The 16,837-nt window shown below is 55.1% G+C and overlaps 1 protein-coding gene across 2 annotated transcripts in view; it reads right to left on the minus strand.

The window, feature by feature from the left end:
* The window catches only part of DTX1 (deltex E3 ubiquitin ligase 1), a 39,018-nt gene extending 22,521 nt beyond the window's left edge, over positions 1–16,497 (minus strand). Inside the window, exons 1-2 of one of the 2 annotated variants that reach the window (XM_070386083.1) lie at positions 16,343–16,497; positions 14,827–15,835 (exon numbers count right to left, since the gene is read on the minus strand). In XM_070386083.1, the coding sequence (XP_070242184.1) occupies positions 14,827–15,085 (259 nt within the window). In that variant the 5' untranslated portion in view covers positions 15,086–15,835; positions 16,343–16,497. The remainder of the gene's footprint in view (positions 1–14,826; positions 15,836–16,342) is intronic. The other variant, XM_070386082.1, reaches the window with a different exon arrangement.
* Between the last annotated feature and the right edge of the window lie 340 nt (positions 16,498–16,837).

Here is a 16,837-nt window from a genome sequence, read left to right on the forward strand (position 1 = left end):
CTGTGCTGCTCCTTAATGACCCAAAGCAATGTCCAACCTCAGGGCCTTTGCACATACTGTCCCCTCCACCTGGAATATGACCTCACCACTTCCACACATTCTTACAGTTTCCTCCCTCCTTTCTTTCAGGTCTCTGGTTGAACATCACCTCTTTGGAAAGACCACCCTTCCATTGCCCGCCCACTGCCATCCTTTTCACTTTCTCAGTTTCTCTTCCTGGCACTCAGTGCTACCTGCACAATACATTGATCTACAGACTTGCTTTACTGTCTGTCTCACCCCCGAGATCAGGGATCCTGCCTGCTTTACTCCCTGCCTAGCGCAGTGTTGGCATGCAGTGGGTCCTTCCTACCTTGAGGGTGTTTCTACTGTTAACTGGCACAACGCCAGGGTGCCTGGCCCTGGAATCTGCAGCCAGATGGATGAGGGCCCATCATGGTCCATCCTGAGGACGCCTTCCTGCCCTTGCCTTTCTCAGGCTTCTCTCTTCTGGTACAGACTGTACCCGACCTTCAGTGGGTCCCTACTGGGCTGAAAAGGCTTCTCTGCTCTCTCCTCTGTTTGCATCCCAAGGGCTATGGATGACCCCTGGCCCTTGCCAAGTGCCCAGAGAGCTGGGGAAGTCGAGGCAAATGAGAGGGGTGTGGTGGGCATGGGGTCCCCGGGCTCCTATAACATCCAGTCAATTACATGACAATTTCCCCCCTGGGCCTCCAGGGCAGCCTCTTTCTCCTATCTGCTTTATCATTTTAATTGAGTGTTCGAAAATTGATTTTTTTTTTCTTTGACAATGGGCAGGCCTGTGAGGGGATTAGTTAGAGGGAAAATCCGGGATCCTGCTCTGGCTCTGCTCCTGAGGCCTGGTCTTCCCCTCTCAGAGCCTCAGTTTCCCCATCTATAAAATGAGGGTTCATGACAGATGATCTTCAGGTCTGATGGGCCTCCTTGGTAAGGGTTAAGGCACTGTGTTACTTGGAAGGTATAACCCCTGGATGGGAAGGGAAAGGAATGGGTGGAAACTTGCCATATTTAAGCACCTGTGTGTGCCAGGTCTTGAGCTGGGTAGGGCAGGATCAGGGGCAGAAGATGCAGAGTGAAGTGGTTGAGAGAAACAACTCAGAAGTCTCACAAGCCATGTGCAAATTCTGGCTCCACATTTAGCCTCAGTGTCCTCATCTGTCAAATGGGGGTATTAATACCTACCCCCCAAGGAATTACTGTGGGACAAAATAAGATAATGCATACCATAGATGCTTGGCAGAGAGCTTGGCTACAGTAAGTACTTGATGAATGTTAGCTAAGATGCCGCTATTATTGTTTACATTACCACATTCGCCCTTTCCCACCCCTCAGTCCCTTGGTAAACTCCTATTCACCCAACAAAACCCTCTACACGCCCACCTGCTCCAGGAAGTGCTTTTCCATTCTGCTGTTACAGCTAGCACATGCTACTTTTTATTGTGTGTCTATTCTTGCACTGTCAATAAGCTATTTGTTTTTGTTCTTAATCTCTCTCATTGGTTGATGACTTTCAGGAGGACAAGGATTTGGTCACATCTATATTTTTGTTCCCAGCACTAGGCACAAGGCATGTCAAAGGACGCATCTGCAACTGAAACAAGCAACCTACTTGGCACAGGTCAGGGCTCAGAGGGAGTGGGAAAGGGGAGGGGCTGGTCTTGATGGAGAGGGAGTGCAGACGTGGAGGGCAGAAGCCAAAGTGCACACGGGGTCCCGGGAAAGGCGGGGGACAGGGTTCCAAAGGTCAGCGTTGGCCAGCTCTGCAACAGAGGACTCTGGGAGCTTCTCCCAGCCAGGTCAGGACCAGCCAGCCCAGGCATCCCTCTCTCCAGGGCTCTATTTACCAGGTATCGATTTTCCTGCCTGTTTACTGGTAGTTATTAAAGGCTGCGTCCCTGGAGTCCTTTTCAAACGAGATCGGAACCTGGCGAGCTGGAGTAATTAGGGCAGCTGCCGTTCACCCCGCCCGGCCCCGCACCCCGCAGCGCCCAGTGCTGCCTGCCCGTCCATCTACCTGCCCAGCTCCCACTGGCCTTGGACCAGGCCGAGGGGCAGGGGGCGCCAGCTGGTTCCCTGGGGACCTGCCTCGGCTGCGATCTTGAGATGTGCAAGGGAGCAACCGCGGAAACACTCTTTCTCCTCCCCAGTGGCCTTGGCCTAGATTTTAGACCAGAACAATGGGTCTAAGATGAGAGGCTGGAGGTTCTTCAGCCTGGGAGATGGGAAGGGCCTCAGACTAGTGGGCTGGATGCACAGCTGATCTTTCTAACACCCAGCAGCTCTGCTGGGTCCACTCCCCCTTCTCCAGCCTCCTGGGCACCCAGCTGTGCCGGTCACCAGGGTCTGTGTCCCCACGGCGGTGAGGAACCTGTGTCAAGCATGTACTATTTCTGGGCCGGTTTCTGTGTCTGCTTTTGTTCCCCGTCCCCCCACACCCCCTCCTTCGTTTCTCAGGAATGTTTGGTTGAAAAATTCCAATCTTGTTCCAGCTGAACTGAGAGGAAAGGGGCTTTGGCCAAATGTCAGCTGGAGGATTGTAGGAGCTGGGCCCCCGGAGACGGGGTGTGGGGGCGGCTGCGGTCACTGCAGCCAGTGACCAGTTCGTGCCCGGGACACAGACAACCAAAGAGAGATGGAGACACGGGAGGAAGCAAGAGAGAGGGTGAGAGAGGCTGGGAGAGACATACATGCGCCGAGGGCCGAGATCAAAATGGGATGTGCTAAGGTAGATAAAGGAGAGTCGGGGGCAAACAGACATAAAGGAACAGGATCCTGAAGCCTAGAGACAAAGGCAGTCATGGACAGTCAGGGAGAACCAGAGAGCCAAGCCAAGAGACAGGGAGGAGCAGAGAGGGGAGGCTGTGGGGTAGCCAGCAGCTACGGCCATAACAATAAAGCTAATGTTGACTGAGGCCCCACTGTGTGCCAGAGGCTGAGTTCAACACCTTCCTTGCACTAACTCATTTTATCCCCATATGGTTCCTTCCAGGGAAGAACTAAAATTGTTCCTGTTTTACAGAACACAACTGAGATCCCAGAGAAGTGAAATCTTGGGAGACTTGGGGAATGATGCCTTATTCATGGAGTAAAGGAAAAGCCAGGTTAGACTGGTTCTAAGACTGGTTTAACTCAGCCAAGGGATAGTCCAGCTTAGGATGGCTCCAGCGACGGGAACTCACTACCTCAGTTTGCGCTCAGTTGTTTCGCCATCGTGAGAGGTTTCTGCCTGGAGAATGTGGTCCCAATCTGAACCCCCTGCCTGAAGGTGGGGTATGGGTGTCTCAGCCCCAGATTTTTGCTTTAAGAAAAAGCTGACTCTGTAGAGAGCTGGGGGGAAGGTTCTGAGCCCTCCTGTCTGCCTCTCTAGCCTCCAAAGGGTTCTACCCTGGGCTGGGCCAGTCCCAAGGCCCAGCAATGAACCCCTCCCTCTGGGGGTGGCTTCCCGGAGGGAAGTGACCTCAGTTTAGGGGCACCCAGACCCTGACGGGAAGAGGGGCCCTGTGGGAGGCAGTCATGGGACATCCTGTCAGGTGGGGGGGGGGAAGTCCCACTCCCGCCTGAGGTCTGTGATGGAGCGGGAGGGGGTGGGGGGCAGCGGGTTAAGCATGAGTTCAACACCCAGTGGATGCTGGGCCTGATGAGATAGTTCACTGAATCCTCCACCAACCCAGAAGTCACACCATAGTAACAGTCATGCTCAGAGAACACGCTTTTGTGGCCAGGCTCATAACTCATTTAATCCTCACAGTGGCCCTATGAGGTAGGGATATTACCATCCCAGTTAAATTTATTTATTTACAAAAAAATTTTGTTTTGGCTGCGCCCCACGGCTTGCAGGATCTTAGTTCCCTGATCAGGGATTGAACCCGGGCTAATGAAAGTCGCAAGTCCTAACCACTGGACCACCAGGAAATTCAACATCCTGTTTTAGAGGTGAGGAAACAGAGGTACAGAGAGGGTTAGGAACCCCTGAGGTCATCTGCAAGGAAGTGATCCAATCAGAACCCATCCCGGGTTACTTGACTCCAGCTGTCCTCTTCACTGCCCTACTCTTCCCGGCCTGTGTTCCAGGGGAGGAGACTGAGGCATGGAGGTTTACACAGCAAGTAAGGGACACAGCTGACGTTCCGACCCAAGCTGTTATATGGCCTTCTGGAATAGCAGCCGTCTCCCTGATGCCTCGACTGATTATCTGAGTGGCTGGCCAACTCCCTGACATCGACAGCAAGAGCCATCCTGCTTTATTGAATGCCAGCTACTATGCTAAGCGCTGATGCGTACCGATCAGCCCTTGAAAGAGCCTGAGAGGTTTTGTGCACTGTAGTTAGCCCCATTTGGCAGATGGGGAAACTGAGGCTCCTTGGGAAGATTTGGAGGTCCACCCAGGAATGGCGGCCAGGCTGGGATTCGAACTGCAGTCTGTGGACCCAGGGCAACTCCCCCTCCCGCCCTGTGATCAATAGTCCCGCCTGTGTTCTGTTTCCCTCCAAACTCTCCCAGGGGACTTGTCAACTGAGCCGCAGCCCATTAGCGGTTTCTGCATGTTTGAAGCTGGCCCAGTCTCCCTAAGCTCTGTGGCAGGGGAAGGGAGGGGGTCTCCAGCCCTGCCTGGAGGAGGCTAAAGGGTTGTGGAGCATTTGGAGAGGCTACCACCCTTAAAATGGTTTCAAAAACCCCTCCCTCTGGAGTCTGCCGGCAGCTGCAAGCTGGCTGTGCCCACTTTATGAGCTGTGTGTGTGGCTTCCTGGTCACATGGCTTCCAACACACTCGGGTTCAGGACCCCCTGGCATAGCAGCAGCAGCTGAGAGAGGGAAATGAGGGGGCAGGAAAAAGAAGGAGCAGAAAGTCTTCTATCTCCTGGAGCGCTCAGTGCTGTTGGGCCACTGCCCCGACCCTTCCAAGCCTCTACTTTCTCATCTGTGAAATTGAACATCTTCCTCCCCATCCTGATGGTAAACACTCACAGAAGACCTACTATGTGTCAGGTACTGTGCTAAGTGTTTTACATGTTACTGCTTAATCCACATAACACTCTACAGAACAGGTACCACTATTATCATTGCCTTGCACAAATCCAAACAGAGAGGTGAAGTGATTCACCCCACATAACACATGTAAGCTATTAGCTAGGATTCCACCCAGCCAGACTTGAACTTCTCCCCACTTCCAGCGCCACCACCCTGGTCCAGGCCACCGTGACTGCTTGCCTAGCCGGCTGCAGCAGCCTCTGTCCTGGTCCCAGCCGGTACCCTTCACACCCTGTAAGGCACACTGTCCCCCGAGGCAGGAGAGGGTCTTTCATAAACTCGAGTCCGCCCACATCACTCCTCTGACCTACGCGCATCAGTAGCTCCCTAGTGCCCTGCAGAACGAATCGCTCTAAGTGCGTCAGCTCATCTTCAAAGCCCAGCTGGCTACACAGCTCACACCCTAATAGCACCAAACATCTAGTTATTCCCTAAACGCAACATACACGGCTCTGCCCCTGTGTATTTGCCCATGCTGTTACCTCTGTCTGGAAAGTCCTTCCACTCAAACCACCCCATGTCCCTCTCTCCTGGGTTCCTGCACGCTTGTCAGGGTTCAGCTCAACCACCATCCTCTTAAAAATCTCTGCCACCCTCAGGGAGAATCACTACCTCCTTGGGACTCACACAGCACCTTGTACCTGTAGAACCGCCGTTAAAACACCGAGCACAAGCTCTAACTGTTGAGGCGTCTGTTCTCTCCAGCCTGGAAGCCTCTCAAAGGTTGGGTGATTTTCAGCCACCCTAGCATCCTTCCATAGCCAGGAGCACAGGGAGGTGGGCACTTGGAAAATGCTAGCTAAATGAATCAATGAATGACCAAATACACACATGTGAACCCACCTGAGTACTACAGATGACTAGCCTGGAGATTGCAAAGTGGAGGGTGACTGTGACTTTGTTTGGTCACCACACTATTTGCATCTTCTAAGTATAATGACCAGGCATTTAAAAATTGGCCAAGACTCCACTCTCCCAATGAAGGGGCCTGGGTTTGATCCCTGATCAGGGAACTGGATCCTACCTGCCGTGGCTGGGAGTTCAAATGCCACAGCTAAAAGGTCCCACATGCCACAAGCAAGACCCAGCACAGCCAAATAAATAACCATTTAAAAAAAAATGAGGTGGACTCACTCAAGTCTGGATTTCAAAAATGTCCCCAAATATCCAAAGAGGCAGTGACAAAGATTGGCTTTCTTGGCAAAGCTTAGCAGAAGCTGAGTCACAGTCACCCTATTCATGTTTTCAAGTATTTATTGAGCACCTACTGTGCTCTAGAGAACGACAGTTAAACATCCTTGCCTTCCTAACCACCGCACACACTTCTGCTGGCTGCCCCAACCCTGGAAGCATCCAAATTCTCAGCCTCTTTTCTAGATGGGAAAATTGGGCCCCCAAAGAGAAAGGGACTTGGTTCAAATCACCTACAGTGTAGAGGCAGATCTGGACCCCTGGCTCCTTGACTCGTGTTTTCACGGTCCCAGGTGACTAACACCTTGGCATAAATGAACCTTTGTTCCCTAGAAGAGAGGAACCTGGGGAGGGCTCCATGTTGGTGCCATTTCGGGTGAACCCTACGCGTTCCCCCGGTGTGTTCTGCTTGCAGTCAGTCGGAGGGAGAGGTGACAAAGGCTCTGTGGCGGTGGGGCTCAGCTTGTCATCAGCAGAAGAGGTGGCTATGCTGAGGCTGCTGGCAGGACTGTCCTGGCCACCAGCGCCGCCTCCTTCGATTGCCTCCTCCTTTGTTCTGCATTTCAGGGCATTCAGCTCTAGGGCCCGGTGCCAGACTTCCTCCCATAGCCCATCACCCGCCTGCCACTACTGTCCGGGCAGGTGGAAGCGGCAGCCTGGAGCAACTCCAGAGGGATAACGGGAGGAGCCCAGAGAGAGGCACTTGGCTAGAGTGGCAGAGCCAGGAGGCAGCTACACAGGACCTGGGGGAGACTCAGCCTCCAGCCTGGCTGCTCCTGCGGCCCCCAAATCAAGGACACCCCCACATCCCGACCTCCTCAGTGTCTGGCCTCCTGTACCAGGCCCATCACTCCTACCAAAATAGAAGGGCTCTGAGGGCAGTGATTTGTATGTGTCCTGCTCACTGCTGCCTCCTTAGTGCCAAGGACAGTGTCTGGCCCGTAGTAGGTGCTCATTAAGTTCCTGTTGAATGAACAAACTAATACTGATCAGAATCTTACGAGATGGGGACTGTTGTTGGGCCCATATTACAGAGGAGGAAACCGAGACTCATGCAGATGGTGTGGTTTACTCAAAGTCACAAGTCAGCGCCCATTCCCATCCTTACCCCATCCCCACAATTACCAGAAAGCTGCGAAGAAGGGAACTTAGAGCCTGGACCTCACCAACAAGGCTCCCCAAGGCAGCCACTTCCAGATTGGGGGCCCCATGCCCTCAGCTGGTATCAGTCAAGGGTAGATGGGGGTTGGTAGGGCACCTGCCTCGACTGGGAGCCTGAGCGGGTTCATTGCCGGGGGTTGGGGGGTGACAACTCTCTTGGGACCTGGAGGTTGTCCTGGAGTGGCTACTGCTGGGTGTGATGGAGGAGTGAGAGGGAGGCCCAGGGAGACACAGATATGGGGGCGGGGTGCCTCGGAGGGCCCCAGGCACCCTCCATACCCTGGGGAGGAAGCTAAGGATCCCCCTGCCCGCAGCCTGAATGGGCAGCTCCCGTGTGACCAGTCATCACCTCCCCATCCTAGCCCCTCCTCACTACCCTCCCATCACGTCTTCCATCACCCCCTCTTTAGAACCCTTATGCCTCCCCCTTCACTCCTTATCACCTTCTTCACCACCCTCCATCACAATCTGCACAGCACTCCTATTGCTGTCCTGCCATGACCCTCCCCATCACAGTCCCCTTTATCACACCCTCCCCACCTCACCCCACCCTACCATTAATAGCTCTAGTCATAGCCCCATCACCTCCCTGTCCCCTCCCCACCCCCATGGCTCTCATCACCTTCCCTATCACCTCTCCTATTCCAGCCCCCACATTTCCCCATCACAGCTTCCACCACCTCCTCATCTCTAGGTCAGACTCTACAGCTCCCTTGGACTGATGAGGATGCGGGGTGCGGGGAGGTTGGGAAAGAGCAGGAAAGGACAGAGAGGGGAGCAGCAGGGGTAGGGTACATGAAAGGAGAGAGAAGATGCTACCAGGAGGACGTGACCCAGCATCTCTCACCCCCACTCCCCACAGGAGTGGTCCAGCCACGGGTGGCGCTGTCCAAGGTGCTAGGGCAATCAGGCCTGATGCAGGGCGGGTGCTGCAGGCCACCGGGATCTGAATCTCTGATCCATGTCTTCCTAGCTTGGGCAGGTGGCTCTCCACCCTCTGAGCCTCACCTTGGCTATGTATAAAGTGGGCTGATGCCTGCTGGCTGGGAGGAGGGAGCCCAGACAGATTGTTGGGAAGAGCCTGCGTCAGCCCCTGCCCAGCCGCCTTCACCTCTGGCCTCTGAGGGCCCATGATTAATGAGGCTGGTCTTGCGGTGTGGCTCTGGGTCCCCTGGGGCCTGGCTGCTAAAGGGTGACAGCTGGAGGCCCAGTCATGCCTGGTGAGACTCAAGAGGCCTCCCTTCCCCTCCCTACCTCTCCCCAGCTTCTATCACTGCCTCCCTCTTCCACTCAGGCCTGCCTGGGTTGCCTCCAGCCAGAAGTGTTCCTCAAACCATACAGACTCTTGGAGAACTCCTCCAGGAAGTCCTCCTGCTCAGAGGCCCCTGGCACACACTGTCCATATCATCTGGTCAGGAAACTTGTACCTCTCCTATGAGGTATTTAAATCTTTTTCCTACTTGAACATGAGTACTATGTGCAAAGTAATATTCTCTGTGATTTTACCTACATTATCTCATTCAGTCCTCACGATAACCCTCTCAGGTAGGGACTATTCTTATTCCCACTTTGCAGAATAGGAATCTGAGGCTCAGAGAGGTTAAGGGGCTAGCCCATGGTCACACAGCCAGCAAAGGGCCAAGCTGGAATCCAGATCTATATCTGAATCTGAGAGTTTGGCTGCTATTCCCATGATATGTACTTGCCTTTGCCTTAACTAGACTCTGAAACCCGTTTGGCAGGGGTCTTGTCCATCTTTCTGAGTTCCAGGGAACTGGTCCAGGGCCTGGTACTGAGTAGGCGCCAGTGATTATCAAATAAAAGTGATGATGAATGTATGGTACCAGAGGAGACTCCAGGAGCCAGACAAGCAGCCGGAGGCAAAAGGATGGATCTGTCAGGGTGGAGATGCAGGCAGTGCAACAGGTGGTGGTGGGAGACACCCTTGTATGACTCAGCTGGAGCTGCAGCCACCAGGGGACAGACCCCCTCCCAGTCCAAACACATATCATCCTTCCTGCCCCTGGTGTCAGGCCCAGCCCCCTGGGGGCCCTCCAGGTTGTCTGGGAGAAGGTCCCAAGGGGTTGTGTAACCAGGGAGCTGGGCCCGGAGGCCTCTGGGGTTGCACAAGGCTGTTCCTACTTTGGTACAGAATCTGGCAACAAGCCCCAGCAGAGCGCTCAAGGGAGGGGGGGAGGTGACTCTCTTGGCAGGCTTGTTGAATGTACCCTTAGTCTCCATCCTTGAAACCTGTGTGAGAAACCCGGTTCCAGAGGAGTGATTGACTGTGTGACTTTGGGCAAGTCATGCACCCTCTCTGGGCCCCTCTCTCTTGGAGGATACAACGACTTGCCTAGGGGTCTAAATTCTGGTGGTGCTTTCCCTGGTGACGGCTGCTCCTCTCTCTGGGTGGCCCTACCAGATCTCTGACAGCCTCAGTGTGGCTTCAGACAGGATGTTCCATCAGGGCTCCCGGGCTGAGTGGAGCGCTGGCTACCCAGAGAAGGGATTGGTGTTGGCTTGGGAGATGCTGAAAACAGGCACCACCTGTCACTCCAGCCTGACAGCTTGGGAGTGCCAGGCACAGACGTGCTCTGAGCTGTGGGGACAGCAGTTGTGGATGGTCCCCAGGCTGGCGTCCCCCAGCCTCAGCTGTCCCATCTACAGAATGGGCAGAAGGCGGCCAGGGGTGCCCCCAGCAGTAGAGGGAGTAGAGAACAGGTGTCACCCATCAGTGCATCACTCCCCCTGCCCCTACTCCCAGCCACGTGAGCTCAGAGAGAAATCTGGAAACAGCCTGGGGAGTGGTTAGCTCAGATCTCTGTCCGAAGCGGGGACCAAGAGGAGGATCCAGGGTCCAGATGAAGCCCTCTGTGGCAGCCACCTGCCTCCACAGCAGCGGGGAAGTGGCTCTCAGCAGGTGACCTCACGGGGGACAGGAGGCGGTTCCCACATCTTTCTCCCACTGCTGGTGGGAGCCAACACCTTCCTCCAAGAACCCCTCTGGCTCCTGGACCCAGCTCCACCACCAGAGGCTCTGCCCACCTGGGCCAACCCCTCCGCCTTGGTTTTCCCATTTGTGAAATCCTGGTTTGGTCGGCTCAAGGCAAAGGAAAACCAGGAAAGCTATGGGGGACCAGTACCACCTGGCCCATTATCACCCACATCGCAGCAGATGTGCCTGTGAAAGGAACACCAGGGTCATGGCATCCCTGCCACGTGGGTTCCAGACCTTCGGGGCTTCAAAGGGAAACTCACCCCCCGTGGCAAGTGATGAAAACAGCCCAGCAGGGGAGAGGTGACGGGCCACAGGCTGAACAAACAGCAGCCCCCATGGGACCAGGGCTGGCCCTTCCCCTGTGGTCCAAGCCTGACACCTGGGCTTGCTTTCCGCTGGCAGCACGACAGGGTTAGAGACAGGGCATTTGGGTGTCAGTGATGTACAGGTGGGGCAGCGCTGTGTGTATGCACACACACGTACACCTCAGCACACACCAGGAGGCAAGTATTTCATACAGGCCACACTGAGAGTGCCATGGCATCTGCACTGTCCTACTCTGTGGGCAGGCTAAGAATATATTAGGAGTAGGTGAACTGCAGCTCCCTGGTCCAATTCACTGGCTGCCTGCTTTTGCACAGCTTATGAGCTGAGCGGTTCTTAAACTTGCAAATGGTTGGTGGATGGGGGTCGGAGTGGGGAGAAAAAGGAGAAGAATATGTCATGACCCGTGAAAATGATATGAAATTCAAATTTCAGTGGCTGCAACTAGTTTTATTAAGACACAGACCCATTCATTCATTTGCATACTGTCTGGCTGCTTTCAAACTACAGCAGCAGAGTCAGGCTACAGGAGCAGTTACAACGGAGACTGTAGAATCCACAGAGGCTAACCTATTTCTATCTGACCTTATCAGAGAGTCTGTGGTGCCAATGTCAGGGTCACTGGGGCATGCTGCTACCTCCCACAAAAACGTAAAGTTCTGCTGCAATGAACTTGTCAAGAATCTTACAATTAGAAAATCTAGGGGACTTCCCTCGTGGTTTAGCGGCTAAGTCTCTGCGTTCCCAATGCAGAGGGCCTGGGCTCGATCCCTGGTCAGGGAACTAGATCCCACATGCCATAAGGAAAAGACCCCAAATGACTCAACAACGAAGATCAAAGATGCCGTGTGCCGCAACTAAGACCCAGAGCAGCCAAGTAAATAAATAAAAATAGATATTAAAAAGAGAAAAATCTAAAGAGAGGCTGTATTCATTTCAATATATACATGCGAGCTTTGGGTTTTACAACTTTATATTGTTTTTTTTGTGTGTGTGCCACAATCTTCAAGATTTAGGATCTCCTACTCATCTCTCAGGCATCTGTAGTGTTCAATACAGGCTGGATACATGGTGGGTAATCAGTTAGTTAAGGTCTGTGGGATAAAATAAGATATGTGATTCTCTCCACCAACTCAACAACCATGCTGGCAAAGTAATACTCTTGCGCATCTCATGGATGTGGAAACTGAGGTCTGGGGAGGTGATAACGGCCACTCGAGGCTCTCCCCTGAGTCATGGAGGGTGAGGACCAGATATCCTCCCTTGGTTTTGTATTGCTCCTGGGAGAAGTGGGCAAGCACATTATAACACTCCTGGTGGGAGACATCTTGCCCCTCCCTCTAGCAGTCATCCAGGCTTCCTAGGTCTCCTGCTGGCCCCAGAGGTTTCCAGGCTTTCCTCCCTCCCTGGGGGGTCTTGGCAGGCTCCCAGGAGCCTGTGGAGGGTTGAGTGGTTTTTTTTTTTTTTCTCTTTTCCGGCCAACAGGGAGCAGGTGTGGAGTGAGCAGCTCCTGGAGGGGGCAGTGGGAACATGACTGACGCTGAACTTCTAGGGGATCCAGCAAGGCTGACCCATAAAAGGAATGTCATTGAGAATAAGGGGTCCCCTGAAAGGGGGAATGGAGGGAGTCTGGGGAGTTGGGAGCCCAAGTGAGGGTGTGGGAAGAGAAAAGGAGCCTAGAACAGGGGTGTGGGAATCACAGACCAACTGGCCAACTTGGCAGCCTCGAATGGGGCAATTCCTGCTCCTGAGGACCACCTGTCAGGCCCTGGAAAACTGTCTCCACGCCCAGCACTAGCTCTGAACCTATAGAATGCTTTGTCAGATCCCTGCCCTCCACCAGAGATGGTTCTGGAATAAGCCAGAGAGAATGGGGCAGGGGATGCCCAGCAATTCTTCATCAGGGACTCTGCCTCTCTGGAAGGATCGGCCCAAGAGCTTGATGGTGACTTCTTCTACCCTCAGGATAAAATCCAGAGCCCCTTTCACGGCTTTATGTCCAGCCCCTGCTTGAAATTCATCTTTTTTTTTTTTTTTTAAAGGGTTTTTATTTTATATTGGGATATAGCCAATTAACAACACTGTGATGGTTTCAGCAAAGGGACTTAGCCATATGTACACATGTGTTCATTCTCCCCCAGTCCAACCTTATCTCATGCCACCTCCCTTCATCCACTGCACTCCAAACGCAATGGGTTTGAACGTACGCTGCTCCTTCCTGCCACAGGGCCTTTGCACTAGCTGTTCCCTCTGTTGGGAAGCTGTCTCCCTCAAACATTCTTTAGATTTCTAGTCAAACCTGACTTCCTCAGATGAGCCTTCTGTGACCACTACTCGACCAAGGTTATTCCATGTTCCATAATCTGCAACTGATTATCTGTGTGGTTAATGTGTTGCTTGCTGACTACACAGGGATCTCCTGCATAGGTCCTCCACAAATAGACCTCTGCTAAGGACCCCGGCTGTCTTTCTTTTTGGTTGTGCCACGCAACTTTCAGGAATTGAATCCAGGACATGGCAGTGAAAGCTTGGAGTCCTAACCATTGGATTTCCCTGACCCTGGCGGTCTTGCTCCTTACAGTATTCTAGCGCTCAGCATGGGGGTCTGACACACAGATTGGTAAGTCGATGATGGTATGAATGAACAAATGGTACCACCAGTGACTGCTGCCAATTCCCAGAGTTTGGGGACACAGATATACGGAAAAGTCACAACAAACCATCTGTCAAGAATTCACCTGCTTCCACACGTGGGGACCACCCAGTAGGCACCAAGCGATGTTCTAGAGTGGAGCTAGCCACTAGAACTCTCTTCGATGGTGGTAGTGTTCTGGACTTATGCTGTCTAGTATAGTCACCACGAGACACCTGTGGCCACTGAGCAAGAGGATGTGGCTAGCGGGAGCGAGGAACTAAATTTTAAATTTGATTTAATTTTAATTAACGTAAATTTCAATAGCCACAAGGGCTTAGTGGCTACCATATTGGACAGTATAGCTCTAGAGAGATGGAATGTGTTCTATTATCCCCAAGGCTGTTACATGCAGTTCTATCATCTAGGGAGTCATTGTAACTCCTTCAAACCTCCATCAGCAGATTCCTGGGGGTGATCATGTCAAGGATTCTTGGCAGCTTCTAAGAGGCAGGACCTTGCCATTCCTCACTGCCCACAAAGCTTTTCATACAGACCACCAGGCAACAATGACTCAGGCAGGTCTCCACAGTGATCGCGAACAGAAATGCTGTTTTTAATCACATCCTCGTTTTTATCATCATCATCACCTATCACACGACACCAAGACTGCCATCAGCCTCATTCTCTCCACCATGACCACCGCATCACGCTGCTCCCAAGACCACCACCCACACAACCATCACCACCACCACCAATTCCACAATCAGTATGACCACTGACATTGCCACCAACACTATTTCCTCCATCATTACCGCCCTTCTACCATCAACACCACCAATCCCCCTCAACTGCCCCCATCATTGCAACCACCACTACATCACTCCAACAACACCGGCTCTCAGAGCCGAAATGAGATTCTGGTTAAGAGCTTCAGCTCTGGAAGCCCCTTGTCTGGGCTTAGATCTCAGCTCTGAGTTTAAATCGCTCAGCTTCTGTGAGACTCAGTTTCTTCATCTGTAAAATGGGACAGCTACCAGGACTACCACGAACATGATAGGAAGACTGGCTGTAGTGGTTGAAAAAATATCAACTGAGGAAGTGCAGGGAAAGCCCTTTCATTCTGATGATCGAACACTAATGATCTTCTAGGCTCTGGGCTCAGTGAGCAGTTTTATCTAATCCTCACACAGCTGTTAGGGACACTGACCCATCCATTTTGCAGAGGGGGAACCTGAGGCTCACAGAAGCGATATAGCTCATCTGCAGCCCTACATAAGAGGCTGGATTGGAACCCAGTTCTTCAACTGGACTAGGCTAGACTGACCTAGTTTAGGGGGAGGGGGTTGGAGCAGCAGGTGGGCCTTCCACAATTCTGCTTCCCTCCTCAGGGATGCTGGGGTATTTCCGCATCCCGCCATGATGGTGATGGTGGTGGCGGTGGGGAGGGGAGGGGCGCGAGCCCACTCACCTGTGTCCTGGCGGAACTGGTGCATGGACTGAAGGTCGATGATGTAGGGCACCAGCTGGGCATCCACTTGTCCCAGGACCACAGAGCCCCGGGCATCCTCCTTGAGCACGTTCTCAATGTGGTGGCACACAGTGGCCGTGTAGGGCCGCCAGCGGCTGTGTTCATTCAGCCACTCCCACACCACCACCCGGGCCACGTTCTGAGGTGGGAAGCCCAGCCCGTTCACCGGCATCATCACTCCCTGGCCTGGCCGTGACATGGCTGCTGCCGCCCGAGGGGCCAGGACCCCCTTCTTCCCCACGCAGCTCCTCCTGGGCCTGGGAGCTGGAGGGGGTGGAGGGGAGCTTCCTCTCGCCCCAGGGAGGGCAGCAAGGACTGTCCGGCCTCCTTTGTGTCCTCCCGGCCCCTCTCAGGCCCGCAGGCCTCAGTTAAAGGAGTGTTGGGGGCTGGGGGGGAATGTTCCAGGCTCCAAGATCCCTTCCCCTCAGAGCTGTCTCAGGTTAGGTGTGTTCTGGCAAGTGTCTTTCTTAGGAAGGGGAAAGGTGCTCTCAATCCCCGGGTTCCCTCCAGGCTCAGACGAGGGGGTGAGGCAGCTGCCTCTACTCTAGGTCCGGGCTCTTTCCTGCTGGTCCCCCGTTCCTTCTGGCCGCGGCAGGGCCTGTCACCCCCGGAGGAGGCCCGGCCCCAGCCGGCCTTCTCTGCAGCGCCCCGGCCGGCCCTCTGCGCTCGCAGACCCTGCGCCTGGCTCCAGGGGGGCTGCTGGCCTTGTCTCAGGTCCGCCACCCCCGCCCCCCGACGGCTCCCGCTGAAGGGGGCGTCCCTGTCCCGGTTGTCCCCCCACCCCAGGTCCACGCCGTCCTGGAAGGCCCGGGTGGCTCGAAGAACGCACGGGGGAGGGGTGCGGCGGCTACTCCCAGCCCCCTGATCCGGGCTGCGGCTCCCGAGCTGGGCTGGGGGACGAGGGGGGCGGGGGCCCGTGGGCACGCCCCACCCCACTCGCGCTCGCCACCTGCCAGGAGACAAGAAGGGGAGGGAGAGGGCCCTTTAAGACCAGAGCGCGGCACCCCCTCCCCCCTTCCCCGGGAGAGCGATGGGCTGAGAACAATGGGGAACCGATGGGGGGGAGCGGGCAGCGAGGGGGGCTAAAGGGGGTCGCCCGGTCGCGCTCCCTTGGGGCAGGCCTCAAGGGAGGGCTGGGGCTGGGGGCGCGATTTTCCAAGACCCCTCGCCTGCGGCGCCCCCTCCTCAGCAACCTGAGCGCTCCCCTCCCTCGGGGCCCGCTCCCGGCCGAGGGATGCGGGATGCGCCGGGAGGTGCCAGGATGCGCGGCGCTGCAGGCGCGGCCCAGGGCCCCTCAGGGGTCGCGTCACCACGCAGGCGAAGCCAGGAGCTGGATCGCCTATGCCTCCCGCCTTGCGGGTAACAACCCTCCGTCCCCAGGCCAGACCTCCCCAAAGCGCGCGCGGGCCTCCCGAAGGAGCCGGGGGTGGGGTCCCTGGGCACCCCGCGCTCTCACCGCCTCTCCCCGGTTCTGCCTCCTTCTCCGGCTCAGGCTTCAGCACCGCCGCCTCCTGGGCTCCCCCCGGAGTGGGAGGGAGCCGCGGTCCCGCCTCCGCGCCCTTTCCCTCCCAGGCCGCGCGGCGGGGCTCTGGGCTCTACGCGCGCGGACAGACTACCCAGCCGACCGACGGACGCGTGAGCCGGCGGCCGGACGCCGGGATCCCGCGGGTGGGAGGCGGCCGTCGCCGCGCTCAGGGGAGGGAAGGAGGAGGGGGCGGAGAAGGAGGAAGGGGAGGAGACAGATCGCGGCCCTAAGCACCGCTGGCGCTGACACGCGAGTCCCCGGGCGCCCCATATCCTGGGCTAGGCCCACCTGGGACCCCACGGGGCCTCCTAACCCCAGCAGGATTCAGGCCATGGAATGGGGTGTCCATTTGGTCACCTGCTTGAATCTGAATCATTTTTACGTTCCAGTTGCCCAGTCCAGGGCCTGGTACACAATAGATGCTCA

This window comes from Bos mutus, chromosome 17, assembly GCF_027580195.1.
Source record: "Bos mutus isolate GX-2022 chromosome 17, NWIPB_WYAK_1.1, whole genome shotgun sequence".
NCBI lineage: Eukaryota > Metazoa > Chordata > Mammalia > Artiodactyla > Bovidae > Bos > Bos mutus.